Source organism: Lissotriton helveticus, chromosome 3_1 (assembly GCF_964261635.1).
Source record: "Lissotriton helveticus chromosome 3_1, aLisHel1.1, whole genome shotgun sequence".
In the NCBI taxonomy this organism is placed as follows: Eukaryota; Metazoa; Chordata; class Amphibia; order Caudata; family Salamandridae; genus Lissotriton; species Lissotriton helveticus.
Window position 1 is genome coordinate 1378608970 of NC_136061.1, and position 19841 is coordinate 1378628810.

The 19841-nt window shown below is 43.0% G+C and overlaps 1 protein-coding gene across 2 annotated transcripts in view; it reads left to right on the forward strand.

Moving 5' to 3' along the window:
* Window positions 1-19841, forward strand: part of MGAT5 (alpha-1,6-mannosylglycoprotein 6-beta-N-acetylglucosaminyltransferase) — an 863195-nt gene that overhangs the window by 690441 nt on the left and 152913 nt on the right. For both annotated transcript variants that reach the window (XM_078682019.1, XM_078682020.1), the window contains exon 12: window positions 4428-4577. In XM_078682019.1, the coding sequence (XP_078538145.1) occupies window positions 4428-4577 (150 nt within the window). The remainder of the gene's footprint in view (window positions 1-4427; window positions 4578-19841) is intronic.

A 19841-nucleotide genomic window follows, 5' to 3' on the forward strand; every position in this document is an offset into this window, starting at 1 on the left:
GTGTTTTAGGGTTTTGGGTAGTGTTGTAGTGTTTGCGTAGCGTAGGGTCATGCTGGGGTGTAGTGTTTTAGGGTTTTGGGTAGTGTTGTAGTGTTTGCGTAGTGTAGGGTCATGCTGGGGGTAGTGTTTTAGGGTTTTGGGTAGTGTTGTAGTGTTTGCGTAGTGTAGGGTCATGCTGGGGGGTAGTGTTAGGGTTTTGGGTAGTGTTGTAGTGTTTGCGTAGTGTAGGGTCATGCTGGGGGTAGTGTTTTAGGGTTTAGGGTAGTGTTGTAGTGTTTGCGTAGTGTAGGGTCATGCTGGGGGTAGTGTTTTAGGGTAGTGTTGTAGTGTTTGCGTAGTGTAGGGTCATGCTGGGGGTAGTGTTTTAGGGTTTAGGGTAGTGTTGTAGTGTTTGCGTAGTGTAGGGTCATGCTGGGGGTAGTGTTTTAGGGTTTAGGGTAGTGTTGTAGTGTTTGCGTAGTGTAGGGTCATGCTGGGCGTAGTGTTTTAGGGTTTAGGATAGTGTTGTAGTGTTTGCGTAGTGTAGGGTCATGCTGGGGGTAGTGTTTTAGGGTTTTGGGTAGTGTTGTAGTGTTTGCGTACTGTAGGGTCATGCTGGGGTGTAGTATTTTAGGGTTTAGGGTAGTGTTGTAGTGTTTGCGTAGTGTAGGGTCATGCTGGGTGTAGTATTTTAGGGTTTAGGGTAGTGTTGTAGTGTTTGCGTAGTGTAGGGTCATGCTGGGCGTAGTGTTTTAGGGTTTAGGATAGTGTTGTAGTGTTTGCGTAGTGTAGGGTCATGCTGGGGGTAGTGTTTTAGGGTTTTGGGTAGTGTTGTAGTGTTTGCGTAGTGTAGGGTCATGCTGGGGTGTAGTATTTTAGGGTTTAGGGTAGTGTTGTAGTGTTTGCGTAGTGTAGGGTCATGCTGGGGGTAGTGTTTTAGGGTTTTGGGTAGTGTTGTAGTGTTTGCGTAGTGTAGGGTCATGCTGGGGGTAGTGTTTTAGGGTTTTGGGTAGTGTTGTAGTGTTTGCGTAGTGTAGGGTCATGCTGGGGTGTAGTGTTTTAGGGTTTTGGGTAGTGTTGTAGTGTTTGCGTAGTGTAGGGTCATGCTGGGGTGTAGTGTTTTAGGGTTTTGGGTAGTGTTGTAGTGTTTGCGTAGTGTAGGGTCATGCTGGGGGTAGTGTTTTAGGGTTTTGGGTAGTGTTGTAGTGTTTGCGTAGTGTAGGGTCATGCTGGGGGTAGTGTTTTAGGGTTTTGGGTAGTGTTGTAGTGTTTGCGTAGTGTAGGGTCATGCTGGGGGGTAGTGTTTTAGGGTTTTGGGTAGTGTTGTAGTGTTTGCGTAGTGTAGGGTCATGCTGGGGGTAGTGTTTTAGGGTTTAGGGTAGTGTTGTAGTGTTTGCGTAGTGTAGGGTCATGCTGGGGGTAGTGTTTTAGGGTTTAGGGTAGTGTTGTAGTGTTTGCGTAGTGTAGGGTCATGCTGGGGGTAGTGTTTTAGGGTTTAGGGTAGTGTTGTAGTGTTTGCGTGGTGTAGGGTCATGCTGGGGGTAGTGTTTTAGGGTTTAGGGTAGTTTTGTAGTGTTTGCGTAGTGTAGGGTCATGCTGGGGTGTAGTGTTTTAGGGTTTTGGGTAGTGTTGTAGTGTTTGCGTAGTGTAGGGTCATGCTGGGGGTAGTGTTTTAGGGTTTAGGGTAGTGTTGTAGTGTTTGCGTAGTGTAGGGTCATGCTGGGGTGTAGTGTTTTAGGGTTTTGGGTAGTGTTGTAGTGTTTGCGTAGTGTAGGGTCATGCTGGGGGTAGTGTTTTAGGGTTTAGGGTAGTGTTGTAGTGTTTGCGTAGTGTAGGGTCATTCTGGGGGTAGTGTTTTAGGGTTTAGGGTTGTGTTGTAGTGTTTGCGTAGTGTAGGGTCATGCTGGGGGTAGTGTTTTAGGGTTTAGGGTTGTGTTGTAGTGTTTGCGTAGTGTAGGGTCATGCTGGGGGTAGTGTTTTAGGGTAGTGTTGTAGTGTTTGCGTAGTGTAGGGTCATGCTGGGGTGTAGTGTTTTAGGGTTTTGGGTAGTGTTGTAGTGTTTGCGTAGTGTAGGGTCATGCTGGGGGTAGTGTTTTAGGGTTTAGGGTAGTGTTTGTGTAGTGTAGGGTCATGCTGGGGGTAGTGTTTTAGGGTTTAGGGTAGTGTTGTACTGTTTGTGTAGTGTAGGGTCATGCTGGGGGTAGTGTTTTAGAGTTTAGGGTAGTTTAGTTGTTTAGTGTATGCTAAAGGCATATTCGTTCTAAAAGTTTTCGTTATTTTAATTTGCGGCCTAATAGTACATGCGGGATTTTTTTTGCGGACTAATGGTATGCGGGATTTCGTCATATATTCGCTAATCATACTTTCTATGGCAAAATGAACCCTCTCATTTTGTTCCTTTTTAAATTAAATGTTTTAAGAGTTACCACTTTATTCCAATCAAGATGGCTTCAGGTGTGCCATACCTTTGTAATAAGTAGGACTGTTAGCACTCTAGTTGTTCTTTAGAACACTCTGGGACATTCTGTCATTGGGCTATAGTTGGGCTACATCTGGCTGATATTTGGGCTACATTTGTTTTTTTTTGTCTCTGGTGGCCATCTTTGGGCTACATTGGGCTACATTGGGCTACATTTGGGCTCCAACATATATATAGCCCAATGTAGCCCAATATATATTTTTCAAAGTTAATTTTCGTAAAAACCACTGGAGCCTATATCTTGAGACATAGCAAAGGCACATCGGGCTACCAGTCCCTACAATTTTGCCAAGTTTGGTGTAAATCCATTCAGCCGTTCAGGCTAAAAGTGAGGCCAACCGCCCTATGGAAAATTGCATGGGAAAAACATGTTTTGGGACCGCCCTTTTTTCTCGGCTCCCCCTTGACGAAACCCCCCCAAATTTTCAGGGGCTGCTCAGAAACAAAATGTTCCATTTTCCTGAAAATTTCAGCCAATTCTGTCCTCAAACGCCAAAGTTATTCGACATAGAATTTTCAAAAATCCCATAGGAAAAAATCCTAACTATATATACCTACTGGCTATCGCCAGTAGGTAATATATATATATATATATATATATATATATATATATATATATATATATATATATATATATATATATATATATATATATATATATATATATATATATATATATATATATATATATCCAATCCTGCTTCCTCAGAACGAACCAACGAAGTAGGCACGGACACGAGGCTGTAAGAATATGGCTTCTTTAGTGTATCAGGTCACCCTCAACCCGGAGACACGAGAGACGCGTTTCACCTGCACAGCAGGCTTTGTCAATCTGATTAGCGCCCTCTAGCAGTAAGTATATATAGTGTGTTTCCCTCTAAGGACAATAGTAAATACTGAAAAAATACTTTCAAATGAAATACATGAATGTATGCAAATGTACAAAGTGTGCTGGTTTCACGGCTAATATGGCAGGTAAGACAACATCTAACTATATATGCTGGGCACAATGCTCAAATCACATAATGTGGTTCACCTCGACATTCAAAGCATAAGTACAAACAAATGCAAAGTTAAACTGTTCTACTTTTTTTTTTGTTGCTGTGATCCAGTGGGGCTCTTGCAGGAGCAGTATAACCCCACTTCTTCTGTGAGTTCAGTGGGAATGAAAAACAGAAAAAAAGGGGAAAAAAAGTTGGGGGTGGTGTCTCTCCAGGCACACCAGGCCATGTGGCCAAACCCATGCAGTGCACGCTGCATGGTTGGGTGCCAGGGCTCAAAGCCATGCATGTGTGTGGGGGGAGCTCTGCAACACGCAGGAGGTTGGATACAGGACCTGGCCAATGGCCAGACCCTACGGCCATCTCCAAGCTGTGCATTTCCGAAGGCTGCGAGTGGCATGGAGGTCGCCTGTGAGGGGTTGGACACAGGGGATGGTTATAACATTACTTTCCATTTAAGAAAAAAATGCCAGAAATTCACTGATAAACACAAAGTTTAAAGTGATGTTTTAGTTAGGAATGGTAAAAAAAATATTACTTTACATTGAAAAAGTGCAGAAATTCAATTAAAAATAACAAGGTTTAAGTGACGTTATAGTTAGATGAAAATGTAAGTTAAATCGTAACATTTTAAGCAAAAAAAGCGAAAATTCACAAGTTATAGTTAAATGAAGTAACTATAACTTGCCCACTTGCTGTGGACAGAATATGACCTCACACAGTAAGTCACTCATGACACGTTTATATCATCGATACATCACGGATGACATCTCAAATTACATAATTGATGGCATTATTGTGCCTTGCAAGTGTGCAAGTTATAGTTACTTCATTTAACTATAAAAGGTGAATTTCAGAGTTTTTGGTAATAGTATAGTATGTTCACACTATACTTCTACTGTACTACATTTGTGTGCTGCTGCATTTTCCATGTATGCATCTATAGAACTGTTCTTCTGTTTCTTCAGGATAAGAAGAGCTATTTGGACATCATTCACACATACATGGAGGTACATGGCACAGTCCACGGAAGCAGCACTGTCCACATCCCCAGTTACGTGAAAAACCATGGAATACTTAGCGGGAGAGATTTGCAGTTTTTACTGAGAGAAACCAAAGTAAGTGCTGTTTTTATAAAAAAGGAAATAATATTCTTTATATATGATAATGTGTCTACATTTCTCATCGTCTTTAAATCTTCTGAAGGAAACTGTGGTGTTTCCACCCAACTTGTTTGCAGCCAGTGCCAGTATCACTGATTTGGTGCACTGTGCTCTTTTGCTCCACGGTGACCATTAAACAGGGGCGTTGGGCGCAAACGAACAGTATACCTATTATGATGAATGTGCTGCTCTCAATGCAGCCACAAACTCGTGCAGCCCTGTGGGCAAAGCATTCAGTGAAACATGGAGCAACTGTTTCAAAGCTGCTCCATGTTTCTCTGTGCAACCCACCTGGGGTTTGAGATCCTCTTGCAGGCGAGTACAGTAATCACACCTACCTGCAAGGGTTGTCTGGGGGGGGGGTCCTTGGGACCCCTCTTTCTTGACTGGGCTGTCCCCAGTGTGCCACATTTTTGTAACGCTCTGTCAGTGCACCTCCTAAGGGCATGTTTGCCTCTGTACTCATGTCGGTAATAGAGCGCTGGCACGCAGGCCAAGTGAGTCTGTCATTCGCATGGGGCCATGCTCCCTATGCATACGAGGGAACGCTCTTTCAGGATAGTGAGGCGCTACATACGCCTCAGCGCTTTCAATACTATCTTGTATCAAGAGCCAGATTATCATCAGGGTCATATGTGGTCAGAATGGGAAAAATAAAAATGAATTCCACCTGTTGCATTATGTGACTAAATCACAGACCATCTGTGTATATCTGCTGCTAGCAATTTCTTTTATAAAAAAAAAATGTCCCCTTCATAAAAAAAATGTGTACATGCCTATTTAATGTTGAGAAGCTGGGAGGGAGAGAGACTTGAGAACGATAGGAAACATTAGGTTTGTGAATAGACACAACAGACCATCCAGAAATCTACACCGCCCGTCTGTTGCTACCGAAAATTAGATGATATTAATTAAGTGTCTAAACAAAATGCCGAGTGCTGTTTTGTAATGTCTCTTCAGGTCTTTTCCAATTAATTAAAATTCAGCGTTTATGAACTGTACTTCGATTATGAAAGAGGCTTTTTCATCTTGACATTTTCATGGAAATAATGAGATTCCTGTAATTTTAAAGTGCCGCAAATTAGAGCAGAGCCGGAATAACTTAACACATTGTATTGTAGGAAGCTTTCAGTTCAACATTTCAATATTCATTCATCGCACACATTGAGTTTGCTTTTTATAAGACGTTCTGCTGTAATGGCACAAAAGGTTGATATAGAAAAGATTGTAATTTGTGAACTAGACACGGGCGAAGTGAAAGTCTAATTACAGACTTTTCGAGGTTCTTTTATTGCACTGATGAAAGGTGCATGCACGTTTGATCTATTAAATTGTTTCATCAATTATTCATCATTCTTTATTGCACCCTTCCAGGTTAAATGAAGGACAATCAGCAGTACTCTGTAAAACAAGTTAGGGTTCGGTTTTATGAATACCCAAGATAAAAAGAAACGTTTTTACCTCTATACCCGCACGGCTCTTGTTGCAACCGATCAGCCATTGCTGAAACATCACATGGAATGCAGGAGATCTGTGTCCAGAGCTGATTTTCCACAGGTGTTGCCCCACAAAGAAAAAGTAATTCATAATTTGCTTTGCAAATATGACTGGTACCCATTCCTGCCATATGACTAGTGCATGATATATTGTTTTCTGTTTTAACTGATTTTCACAGATAAGTACAGACATTTTTTAAATGAGGAAGTAAATAGGCACAAGGGCAATACTAAAATTCATTTGCGTATTGACTTATCTGTGAATGGTCATAACATTGAAGCCTGTCAGGCTCCGAAGTATGAGTTTACAACATTTATCAGTTAAAAAATGCGTGCGACGATACCAGTTTTAGCTTCATGTTTCACAAACACCAAAATAAATATGGATAAATGCAGATACAATTAACTCTCTCTCTCTCTCTCTATATATATATATATATATATATATATATATATATATATATATTACCTACTGGCGGTCGCCAGCAGGTATATTACCTACTGGCGGTCGCCAGTAGGTATATATAGTTAGGATTTTTTCTCTATGGGTTTTTTGAAAATTCTATGTCTAATAACTTTGGCGTTTGTGGACGGAATTGGCTGAAATTTTCAGGAAAATGGCACATTTTGTTTCTGAGCAGCCCTTGAAAATTTGGGGGGGGTTCGTCAAGGGGGGGCCGAGAAAAAAGGGGGGTCCCAAAACGCGTTTTTCCCATGTTAATTTCCATAGGGCGGTTGGCCTCACTTTTAGCCCGAACGGCTGAATGGATTTGCACGAAACTTGGCAAAATTGTAGGGACTGGTAGCCCGATGTGCCTTTTGTAGGTCTCAATATATGTGCTCCAGTGGATTTTGAGAAATTAACGTTTAAAAAAAGATATATATCTGTAACAGCGGACCGGGCAGCGCTCTGGTTCGCGGACTTTTCGCGCAACGGAGCTTTGTGAAGCGAAGCTGATTGGTTCTCCGGCGTCTGTCAACATTCCAAACAGTCCGTAGCGGCCGCCATCTTGTCTCTCGGTAGGATCGAGAGACAAGAGGAGGCCAAAGCGAAGGGGCAAATGACCATAAGGGGGCATAGTACATTGTCGCTCACCCCCTAGGTTTGATGTGGAGGTTTTAAAAGGGCCCCGCGGGGCAAAAAAAAATAAAAAATAATAATAATCGAACAGCTGAATGGATTTGCACGAAACTTGGCAAAATTGTAGGGACTGGTAGCCCGATGTGCCTTTGCTAGATCTCAATATATGTGCTCCAGTGGATTTTGAGAAATTAACGTTCAAAAAAAGGTATATATTTGTAACAGCGCACCGCTTCGCGTACTTTTCGCGTTACGGAGCTTTGCGAAGCGAAGCTGATTGGCTCTCCGGTGTCTGTAAACATTCCAAACAGTCCGTAGCGGCCGCCATCTTGTCTCTCGGTAGGATCGAACAGCTGAATGGATTTGCTCGAAACTTGGCAAAATTGTAGGGACTGGTAGCCCGATGTGCCTTTGCTAGGTCTCAATATATGTGCTTCAGTGCATTTTGAGAAATTAACGTTCAGAAACAAGATATATATCTGTAACAGCGCTCCGCTTCGCGGAGATAAAATTATATGTGTATTACCTAGCTGTTGCTAACACCAGTTAGCGACGGCTAGTAGAAGATAGCGACCATCTTGGGCCCCACTTTGCATGTGAGTGATATTTATCACTAATGACATGCAAAGTGGGCATGCCAAGATGTTAGCGACTGGAAACAGTCGCTAACATCGCTATCTCCTATTATCAACTTTTGGAAATATTCGAGATAAGGGCGAATATCTCTAAAAGCTACCACCTGCCCTGAGCAGTTCTTAGCCATGTTATCCAATGGGAGGTGGATAACATGGCTAAGAGCATTAGCTCGGTAATGCATGAATATCGCTGAGTTTTCAGCGATATTAATGCATTGCGGTCGTTTTTTATCGTATTTCCGATAAACCTTGATAATAGCAAGGTTTATCTGCGATAATTTCTGACGGTAAAAAAATCGTTGCTAAGCATCGTTAGGGATAAATATCGCTTAACTTTGGTAATATGCCCCAACGTCTGTTAACGTTCGATTCGAAGGAAATCAGGAAGTGTTGAAAAACATTGTCTGCGCCATCTTGTCTTTTTTCAAATGCCACACTTTTGTCGTGCACGGCAGCCATTTTAGATGCCTTGACCAGACCCACTCTGTGCACGCTGTCGATCCTTAGCATGGCTCCCCACCCTCGCAAGCATCTCCCCCAGGCAGTGGTCACCCCCGCTCTCTGTCTTATGCATGGGTAATAAACCTCCCCCATCTGCGCTGCTGTTCCCTGAGAATCACACCCTGTGCCCGCCCGACACCTCCCTTTCGCCCTATTCACTACCGCACCCTCTGACACTCCTTTTCCTCTGTGTCCGATTGTCCAGGCTGGTCCTAGGGTATCAGCTAGCCCTGCAGATGTAGTTTATGGCCACAGCTGTAAAGAATCACCCCTCTTCAAAGGAGTTATAGTAGATCAAGGCCCACACTCGATGAGATCCGTCACAGCAGAAGCGTTGCTATTATCTGAAAACCATCCTGTATTGTGATTGGGGAGGGGACCGAGCCTGAAGCGGAAGATTCCAGGGATGACTCTTTGTACATCAAAGTTTTTACAATTATGTGTCACATTAAAAATATATAGCACTCCGACAAAGTAGTAAGATTATAAAACTTTAATAATTTATAAATATATACAAGAAAACAAAAATAGTAATAACATATAAACATTTTTAGGGAAAAACAACGAAGTAGCGGTCGGCTGTGCGAATAGTCCCAACGCAGCACAACGTCCAGATTTCCGGCGTGGGGCGTCGCGGGGGGTGGGTCATCAGTAGCAAACTGTTGTGCGAATAGTTCCAAGGCAGCAGAACGCGCCGAAATCTAGATGACACGAAAGTGATGTCTAGTAAGTTGCCACCCAGCAAATAACGGCATGGGGCGTCGCGGGGGGTGGGTCATCAGTAGCAAACTGTTGCGCGAATAGTTCCAAGGCAGCAGAACAATGGCACCAAGGTGATGTCCAGTAAGTTGCCGCACTGGTTTTGGTATCCTACAATGCTGCTCCGAATAACGGCGTGGAGCGCCCCGGGGGAGGCGGCGTGAACGGGCCTCTCCAGGTGGAGTCTCGTCTGTTGTAGTGGGGCGCCCCTTTACCGTTTCAGTTGCCATTCCGTCCGTTTTTGGTCCACTGTGTCAAAAGCCGCAATTCAGCTGAGTTGCGCCCACTCTTGCGGTGCAGCGATAGGCGGCTGTCACAGGACTCTCAAAATGGCGGCAGGCTGTTTCCTTTTTGGGCCTGGTCCACTGAAATGGCCCTGGGACACCTTGGAAATCGGACGCTTGTCTGCTAGGTCTTGGACCTCATTCTCGAAAGCGTCCCCTCCGCCTTGAGAATTCATCAAAAGTTTTGGGGGCTCCGACTCCTGCAGGCTTCTGGTGGGGAGCGGCTGCCATGATTGCTCGCGGAATGACCACGACTGAGCTACGAGATGGTGGTGCTTTCATGCTGACGCCAGCTTCAGTCTGAAACATCCAGAAACAAGGTGGGGCTTTCATCGTTTGGGGAAAAAAAAAAGTTTTCATCCTATGAAAAGTGTTGTTTTTAGGTCACATGATCAAGCCTTCCATCATTAGGAAACCAAAAGTAAAATGAACCAATGAAAAGTTTTATAAACAAGTCACATGACCTGTTATGCGGCATAGGGTGTAAAATTAGGAGAAAATACGTTGGCACGTGAGGCGGCGTCAGTAGCGGACCGATGTGCGAATAGGCCGAAGGCAACACAACGCGCCAAGATCCGGATGGCACCGAGGTGGTGTCCAGCAAGTTGCAGCACTGGTGTGGCCATCCTACAATGCTGAAAGTCGGCGTGGGGCGCCCCGTTGGCTTGTGAGTTTGCGTCAGTAGCGGACCGATGTGCGAATAGGCCGAAGGCAGCACAACGCGCCAAGATCCGGATGGCACCGAGGTGGTGTCTAGTAAGTTGCCGCACTGGTGTGGCTATCCAACAATGCTGAAAGTCGGCGTGGGGCGCCCCGTTGGCCTGTGAGTTTGCGTCAGTAGCGGACCGATGTGCGAATAGGCCGAAGGCAGCACAACGCGCCAAGATCCGGATGGCACCGAGGTGGTGTCTAGTAAGTTGCCGCACTGGTGTGGCCATCCAACAATGCTGAAAGTCGGCGTGGGGCGCCCCGTTGGCCTGTGAGTTTGCGTCAGTAGCGGACCGATGTGCGAATAGGCCGAAGGCAGCACAACGCGCCAAGATCCGGATGGCACCGAGGTGGTGTCTAGTAAGTTGCCGCACTGGTGTGGCCATCCTACAATGCTGAAAGTCGGCGTGGGGCGCCCCGTTGGCCTGTGAGATGGCGTCAGTAGCGGACCGATGTGCGAATGGGGCCAAAGGCAGCGCAACAATATTTTCTGATTTGAAGACACCACAAGGCGCTGAGATGCCAAGATCCGGATGGCACCGAGGTGGTGTCTAGCAAGTTGTGGCACTGGTGTGGCCATCGTACAATGGTAAAAGTCGGCGTGGGGCGCCCTGTTGGCCTGTGAGATGGTGTCAGTAGCGGACTGATGTGTGAATGGGGCCAAAGGCAGCGCAACAATATTTTCTACTATATTTTCGGAGTAGAAGACACCACAAGGCGCTGAGATGCCAAGATCCGGATGGCACCGAGGTGATCTGTAAGTTGCGGACCGATGTGCGAATGGGGCCAAAGGTAGCTCAACAATATTTTCTGAAGAGAATACACCACAAGGCGCTGAGATGCCAAGATCCGGATGGCACCGAGGTGATGTCTAAGTTGCGGACCGATGTGCGAATGGGGCCAAAGGTAGCGTAACAAGATTTTCTGTATGGAAGATACCACTAGGCGTTGAGATGCCAAGATTCGGATGGCACCGAGGTGATGTCTAGCAAGTTGTGCCACTGGTGTGGCCATAGTACAATGGTAAAAGTCGGCGTGGGGCGCCCTATTGGCCTGTGAGATGGTGTCAGTAGCGGACTGATGTGCGAATGGGGCCAAAGGCAGCGCAACAATATTTTCTGACTGACACCACAAGGCGCTGAGATGCCAAGATCCGGATGGCATCGAGGTGATGTCTAAGTTGCGGACTGATGTGCGAATGGGGCCAAAGGCAGCGTAACAATATTTTCTGTATGGAAGATACCACTAGGCGTTGAGATGCCAAGATTCGGATGGCACCGAGGTGATGTCTAGCAAGTTGGTGTGGTCATCCTACAATGCTGAAACTCGGCGTGGGTCACCCCATTAGCCTGTGAGATGGCGTCAGTAGCGGACCGATGTGCGAATAGGCCGAAGGCAGCACAACGCGCCAAGATCCGGATGTCACCGTGGTGGTTTCATAGTTGAGAGGCACTTCATCTGCAGTGGGGCGCCGAGATCCGGATGGCACCGAGGTGATGTCTAGCAAGTTGCTGTACTGGTGTGGTCATCCTACAATGCTGAAATGTAGTGGGGCGCCCCTTTACCGTTTCAGTTGCCATTCAGCTGAGTTTCGGCCGCTCTTGATGCTACAGCGACAGGCGGCTGCAAGAGGACTCTCAAAATGGCGGCCTGTTCTTTGGATTTGGGCCTGGTCCACTAAAATGGCCCTGGGACACCTTAGAACTCGGACGCTCGATTTTTTTTTCCTTTCCTGTACATGCAAAAAAAGGTAAATGCCCGGTATGTTACACGCTTCATCTGCCACGATGAACTCTCCAGAGGAACCGAAAAAAAATATAGTTGTGGTAACTATACCATGCATCGTCATATGGAGAGGTGGCACCAATTAATTATAGTGCTGCATAAAAGAGAGATTTGGAGGAGAACCCCTGACCTGCTAGTACATTCATCAAAGAAGTGGCACTGAGAGCTTCAGAGGCAAGGGAAACGGTCCCAAATATTTAGAAGAACTTTGGAAAGATTAAAATGACATGTTTAGATTGTGGTAAATTAATTTCATGTGGGCAGATGAGTGTTACTCTAATAAATACAGCATATGAACATCATCATAGTCGATGGTTGGTAGAGACATTTTGACTATATCCTGGACCTGCCCGTCCTCGCCCAAAATGGCGCCGGAATAAATGGGACTCGTAACTCCTTGTTGTGTACTGGTTGCAGAACCTTGAAATCACGAGATACGTATGCAGTTTTGAAGCACATGGCGGGCGGGGACGAGAATTGATTGAATATTTCGACATCCCTATTGATATTAAGTTCTGATGTGTTATTGATTACTGTACTGTTGAAAATTCGAATTAACGTCACCCATGGTACTTGCCCGCAAATGTATATCTAGATAATTTTATTGTAACTGGCCCTGTCGTATTTTAATTATAAAATGTACGTCCACCGATTCCGTAACTGTTAGACACCTTAGTTTTTGCAACCTAATGGCCCGCCCGTTACGTTCCTCTACAGTGTAAATGTCTATTCATCATATACGATTACAGTTTGCTCCGTGGCAGGCCCACGTGGTTATAGGCTCGTATTTGTATAATGAAATTTTCACAATAAAGGTTTTTAAAAGAAAACATGGTAGTAGTGTATACATTGGTAAAGTTTTTAATAATAGTCACTGTTTTAGAATCATTAAAAGGCAAGTGAAATAAAGCAGACCAATTACATGAAGGGTAAAAGGTATAATACGAAGGAACGCAGTAAAGATAAATGGTCAAGGGCTGTTGTGTTTTCTATTCCTGCAACATAAAGTGATCGATAAGAATCTCATATTCAGGCGTATCGGCGACTAAGACAGCAGGTCGACCCTCTTTTGCTCAACGGCTCCGTCATGGGACGAAGAAACGCTCTTTTTCTCGAAAAAAGAATATATTTTACTTGCAGGACAGTTGTAAAATTTCCGGGAAAGTACATTAGCCTGGAACATTATAACATATATTTAAGAGAAAATAATGTTCGGAAGTAATTAAAAGCGTAATTTTTAGGTGATATGACCAAGGCTTTCATCATTAGAATAAGAAAAGTAAAATGAACCAATGAAAAGTTTTATTAACAAGTCACATGACTTGTTATGCTTACGTTACGCGCTGCGCGCCCCGGATGACTTCCGGATGCGCTAACGCGGCGCGTCATATGACGCATTACGCGACAACGCAGGTCCAGAATATAGTCAAAATGTCTCCACCAACCAGCGGTCGAAACACAACCCCTTTCAGCAGGCTAAATAGTTCTGTTAAATGACAACAGAAGGGACAGGCAACAAGAACCATCAGTCTAAGAGGGGAGGGCTAGTTCTTCTCTACCGGGTTACATTGGGGCGCTACCGGAACTGATCGAATTGGTAGTCTACAGTGTTTCTGGATGTTTCAGACCGAAGCTGGGGTTAGCATGAGAGCAGCACCATTTCGTAGCTCCGTTGTGGCCATTCCGCAACCAATCATGGCAGCCGCTCTTTATCGTTATTTTGGGCGGGGTGGGTGGCGGAGCCGAGCTGTTTTGCAGCCATCATTGTGTGGAGTTCAGTTCATCTCACTAGTTTTGTATTTGTCATGAGGGGTTGTTCCTAATGTTTCTATTTTAGCGAGGTCAAAAAGAGATCCCATTAGTGGCCTACTGATTTTGCTCGATTCCTTTTCTTTTTTTTTACACGATTTTTCGTTATCTGCAAAGACTAAACAGAGTATTGCGACTCTGTGTTTGTTTGTAAATAGAGAATGAACCAAAGAGAACTAATTCTAAAACAGTAAATACTTGGATAACAATCAATCAAATGGAGAGAGAAGCAGGCACGACGGATTACAACGGGGGCAAAGGCCTACGTTAACTACCTTTCACTATCTGCAAAGAGAGAGTACTCCTAATAGAAATGAGGGGGGGGGGCACCATTCAAAGCAGATCAGTGTGCATAAACACGAAAATGTTTTCACTTACCACGTACTTGACATTCGACAGCTTATGATATTTGCTATTAAAAAACCATTGAAATTCACTGAAAAAACCATAGGTTATAGACCATATATAGTTAGGAATTAGCATTTACAAAACCTTGAAAATTCACTGAAAAAACCATAGGTTATAGACCATATATAGTTAGGAATTAGCATTTAAAAAACCTTATTTTACTCACACAAAACCATTGAAATTCCATATATAGTTAGTTGCACTAACTATATATCGCGCACTTGCAATCCACTGCTGATCATGTCACATATTACATCATTCATGACATGGTCAGTGACATCACTGATGCCATCACTGATGACATCTCAAATGACATCACTGATGACATCACTGATGACATCTCATTTGACATCAATGACCACATCACTGATGATATCATTCATGTGACAATACAATGCATCTCCTCACATTTTAATATAACCTCTGTTTCACCCAGTGTTAAATACAGAGTATAATTTTTGAAACCATTGACACACCAATACTAGTTACTACATACGTACTCACTGATTCCTACGTCTACACACACATTCACTCATTCACCCATACAATCATTCATACATACAATCACTCATCTTTACAACACTATCATATGCACTCATACACCTATACAGACACTCACACTCTGCCACTCATCCATGGAGTTACTCACACACCTAGTCAGTCCTGTAAAGAAGCAATCACACTTCCATTTTCTTGTCTATACAGTTAAACATAGAGCACCTTACATTTTCAAACATATAGCAACACATACTTACTTTCTTATACAATCATTGATACAAGTACACATTGATCTGCACAGAGTCACACACCTCCCAGCCAGCCACACACACACTCAGTCTCCCATACAAATACTTGGACAATCAATCAATAACCCATATAGTTAATCATATAGCTACTGATCAACACATGCAGTAGTTTACAGAACAACAGACATAATGATGCACAAATTAAGACAGTTTAGTCACTAACCCATGCACTCAGTGAGACACATTTAATCACTCACTCATACATTCAGTCATGCACCTACTAAATCCTTCGTCCAGACAGTTATACATCTACTCATTCTTCAATATCTAAAACATATTTAAACTTTACAGAAACACACAGTCACTGGATGATGTCATCAGTGATGTCATCAGTGATGTCATTTGAGATGTCATCAGTGATGTCATCAGTGATGTCACTGACCATGTCATGAATGATGTAATATGTGACATGATCAGCAGTGGATTGCAAGTGCGCGATATATAGTTAGTGCAACTAACTATATATGGAATTTCAATGGTTTTGTGTGAGTAAAATAAGGTTTTTTAAATGCTAATTCCTAACTATATATGGTCTATAACCTATGGTTTTTTCAGTGAATATAGTTAGGATTTTTTCTCTATGGGATTTATGAAAATTCTATGTCTAATAACTTTGGCGTTTGTGGACGGAATTGGCTGAAATTTTCAGGAAAATGGAACATTTTGTTTCTGAGCAGCCCCTGAAAATTTGGGGGGGGGTCGTCAAGGGGGGGCCGAAAAAAAAGGGGGGTCCCAAAACGTGTTTTTGCCATGCAATTTTCCATAGGGCGGTTGGCCTCACTTTTAGCTCGAACGGCTGAATGGATTTCCACGAAACTTGGCAAAATTGTAGATATTGTTTGCCCGATGTGCCTTTGCTAGGTCTCAAGATATGTGGTCCTGTGAATTTTGAGTAAATTAGGTTTAAAAAAAGATATATATCTAGAGCCGCGCCCGGTACGCGTACCGGGGAGCGCTCCAGGCGCGCCACGCGACTTGCGCACGGCAAGCTGATTGGTTCTCGGGTGTCTGTAAACATTCGAAACAGTCCGCAGCGGCCGCCATCTTGTGTCTCTGTAGGATTGAGACACAAGAGGTGGCAAGAATCAAAGGGGGGAAATGAGCAAAAGGGGGCAGGGTACACCCCCCTGACCCCCTACTTTTGATGTGGGGGCCATAAAAGGCTCCCGCGGGTGAAAAAAAATTTTAAAAAAAATTCGATTTTCGTGGGGGGGAGCGCCCGGTACGCGCACCGGGGAGCGTACGGGGGAGCGTACCATTGAGATTAAAAATGACAGACTGTTTTAAAAAAAAAAAAAGCTTCTTTTTATAAATTGGAGGTAGTTCTGAAAAGAACTTTTTTTTGATTTTGTTTTATATATTTTTTTTTGTTTTTGTTTTATATTTTTTTAGACTTTTTAAAACAATTTTTTTTTTTTTTTTGGATTTTTGTCAAGGGAAAAACAAAAACAAGGATTCCAAAACTGCTCAACAGGAGCAAAAAAATTAGAAAATTTAGGGACTGGAAGAGCAGCGGTGTTGCTGTTTCTTTAGGGCAATGACTTCAACACTCTGCTCCCCATAGCAGAGCAGTTCGTCACACTCCGTGCACAAAAATTTGATGCCTGCAAACACCGGCTGAATGTTAGGGACCATTCTTCCACGGGGTGGTCCCGAAGGTGTTGCTCCACCAGTGGAGGTGCTGCCGCCATCTGTTGGTACATTCCGTGCCAGCTCTCTGACACTCTCCCTGGCAAAGTTGTTAGGGTGTCTTCTTTTCACATGCCTGATCAAATTAGCATTCCCAAAACTATATTTTTTCAGAGGATTGCCTCTGGATAAACTACTCCCACATATTTTGCAGGTTACTTTGGGAGCGTTGACTTTTTTCTGTCCTTCAGGGATGTCGTAAAATTTCCAGATGAAATGGGTTTTTTTCTTTTGCTGAGGAGGGTACTCATCTAAAAATCCATCTGAATCACTGCTGGATGACTCTCTTGCAGCCATTGCTGGAGATCAGAAAAGTAGAAGATAGAGTAGACATAACAGATCTTGCTCTCTCCAAGTACAAAGCAATAGTGAGAGAAATGGGTGGGTTTCACACAATTTGGAAAAAAAAAGTTCTGAACCAATGAAAAGTGTTATTTTAAAGTCACATGGTTTGACGCGCTTACGCTACGCGCCCCGGGGCGCGTCCCGGGCGTGTATCGTAAGCGCATCGGGGCGCTTACGTTGCGCGATCGTATGCGCTTCCGGGTGCGCTTACGCGGTGCGTCATAAGACGCATCTCGCGGCTACGCGATACGTGTCTTATGACGCAAGGGCGTGGTGGCTACGCGATACGTCACGATGTTGTTTTCGTTCGCGGCAATAGCGCTTCCGGGACGCGCATCAGTACGCGCCCCGGGGCGCGCCGCAAGATTGTGCTTACCCGTGCGTTCACCTGTCCGCGCCCCGGGAGCGCACCAAAAATAATATAAAAAAAAAATAAAAAAATTATAAAATATAAAATTCGATTTAAAATGTATTATTTTTATAAAGATTTGCTATTAAAAAACCTATGAAATTCACTGAAAAAACCATAGGTTATAGACCATATATAGTTAGGAATTAGCATTTACAAAACCTTGAAAATTCACTGAAAAAACCATAGGTTATAGACCATATATAGTTAGGAATTAGCATTTAAAAAACCTTATTTTACTCACACAAAACCATTGAAATTCCATATATAGTTAGTTGTACTAACTACATATCGCGCACCCGCAATCCACTGCTGATGATGTCACATATTACATCATTCATGACATGGTCAGTGACATCACTGATGACATCACTGATGACATCTCAAATGACATCACTGATGACATCACTGATGACATCTCATTTGACATTACTCATGACATCATTCATGTGATGATACGATGAACCTCTTCAGACTCTAATATAACCTTAGATACACTCAGTGTAAACAGACACTCACAGACTGTCACTCATCCATGGAGTTACTCACACACCTAATCAGTCTTGCAAAGAATCAATCACACCTCCATTTCCTCAACTATATAGTTAAACACACCTTACTTATTGAAACATATAATAACACATATTTACTCTGTTATACAATCCCTGATACAAGTTCACAATAATCCATACAGCCACTCACACATTCACTGGCTCTTATGCACAGTTATTTATATATGTCAACTACCACATGTACTGTGTTTTACATATGTACTTACTTTGACATGTAGCACTGAGATATCCATTCACTCACCAATACACTCATGCACACTGTAAACCGCCCATACAGCTGTTTCCACATGCACTTTTGAACCCATACATCTAGTGAATCAACTGCTCACACATCTATGCACAGAGTCATACACCTCCCAGACACCCACACACACACTCAGTCTCCCATACAAATACTTGGCCAACTAATCAATAACCCATATAGTTAGTCATATAGCTAATGATCAACAATTGCATCAGATTACAAAACAACAGACACAATGGTGCACAATTTAAAACAGTTTAGTCACTAACCCATGCACTCAGTGAGACACATTTAATCACTCACTTATACAGTCAGTCATGCACCTACTAAATACATCATCCAGACACTTATACATCCACTCATTCTTCAATATATAAGACATATTTTAACTTTACAGAAACATACAGTCACTGGATGTTGTCATCAGTGATGTCATCAGTGATGTCATTTGAGATGTCATCAGTGATGTCATCAGTGATGTCACTGACCATGTCATGAATGATGTAATATGTGACATCATCAGCAGTGGATTGCGGGTGCGCGATATGTAGTTAGTACAACTAACTATATAGGGAATTTCAATGGTTTTGTGTGAGTAAAATAAGGTTTTTTAAATGCTAATTCCTAACTATATATGGTCTATAACCTATGGTTTTTTCAGTGAATTTTCAAGGTTTTGTAAATGCTAATTCCTAACTATATATGGTCTATAACCTATGGTTTTTTCAGTGAATATATATATATATATATATATCACTGAAAAAACCATAGGTTATAGACCATATATAGTTAGGAATTAACATTTACAAAACCTTATTTTACTCACACAAAACCATTGAAATTCGCATATATAGTTAGTTGCACTAACTATATATCGCGCACCCGCAATCCACTGCTGATGATGTCACATATTACATCATTCATGACATGGTCAGTGACATCACTGATGACATCTCAAATGACATCACTGATGACATCACTGATGACATCACTGATGACATCACTGATGACATCTCAAATGACATCACTGATGACATCTCAGTTGACATTACTGATCACATCACTGATGACATCATTCATGTGATAATACGATGAACCTCTACAGACTCTAATATAACCTTAGAAACACTCAATGTAAACAGACACTCAGACTGTCACTCATCCATGAAGTTACACAGACACCTAGTCAGTCATGCAAATAATCAATCACACCTCCATTTTCTCAACTATACAGTTATACACACCTTACTTATTCAAACATATACTAACACTTATTTACTCTTATACAATCATGGATACAAGTTCACATTGATCCTTACAGCCACTCACACATTCACTGGCTCTTATGCACAGTTATTTATATATGTCAACTCTCACATGTACTGTGTTTTACATATGTACTTACTTTGACATATAGCACTGAGATATCCAATCACTCACCAATACACTCATGCACACAATCAACCGCCCATACAGCTGTTTCCACATGCTCTTTTGGACCCATACATCTAGTGAATCAACTGCTCACACATCTATGCACAGAGTCATACACCTCCCAGCCACCCACACACACACACACACACACTCAGTCTCCCATACAAATACTTGGGCAACCAATCAATAACCCGTATAGCCACTCATATTAGCTAATGATCAACACATGCAGCAGCTTGCACAACAACAGACAT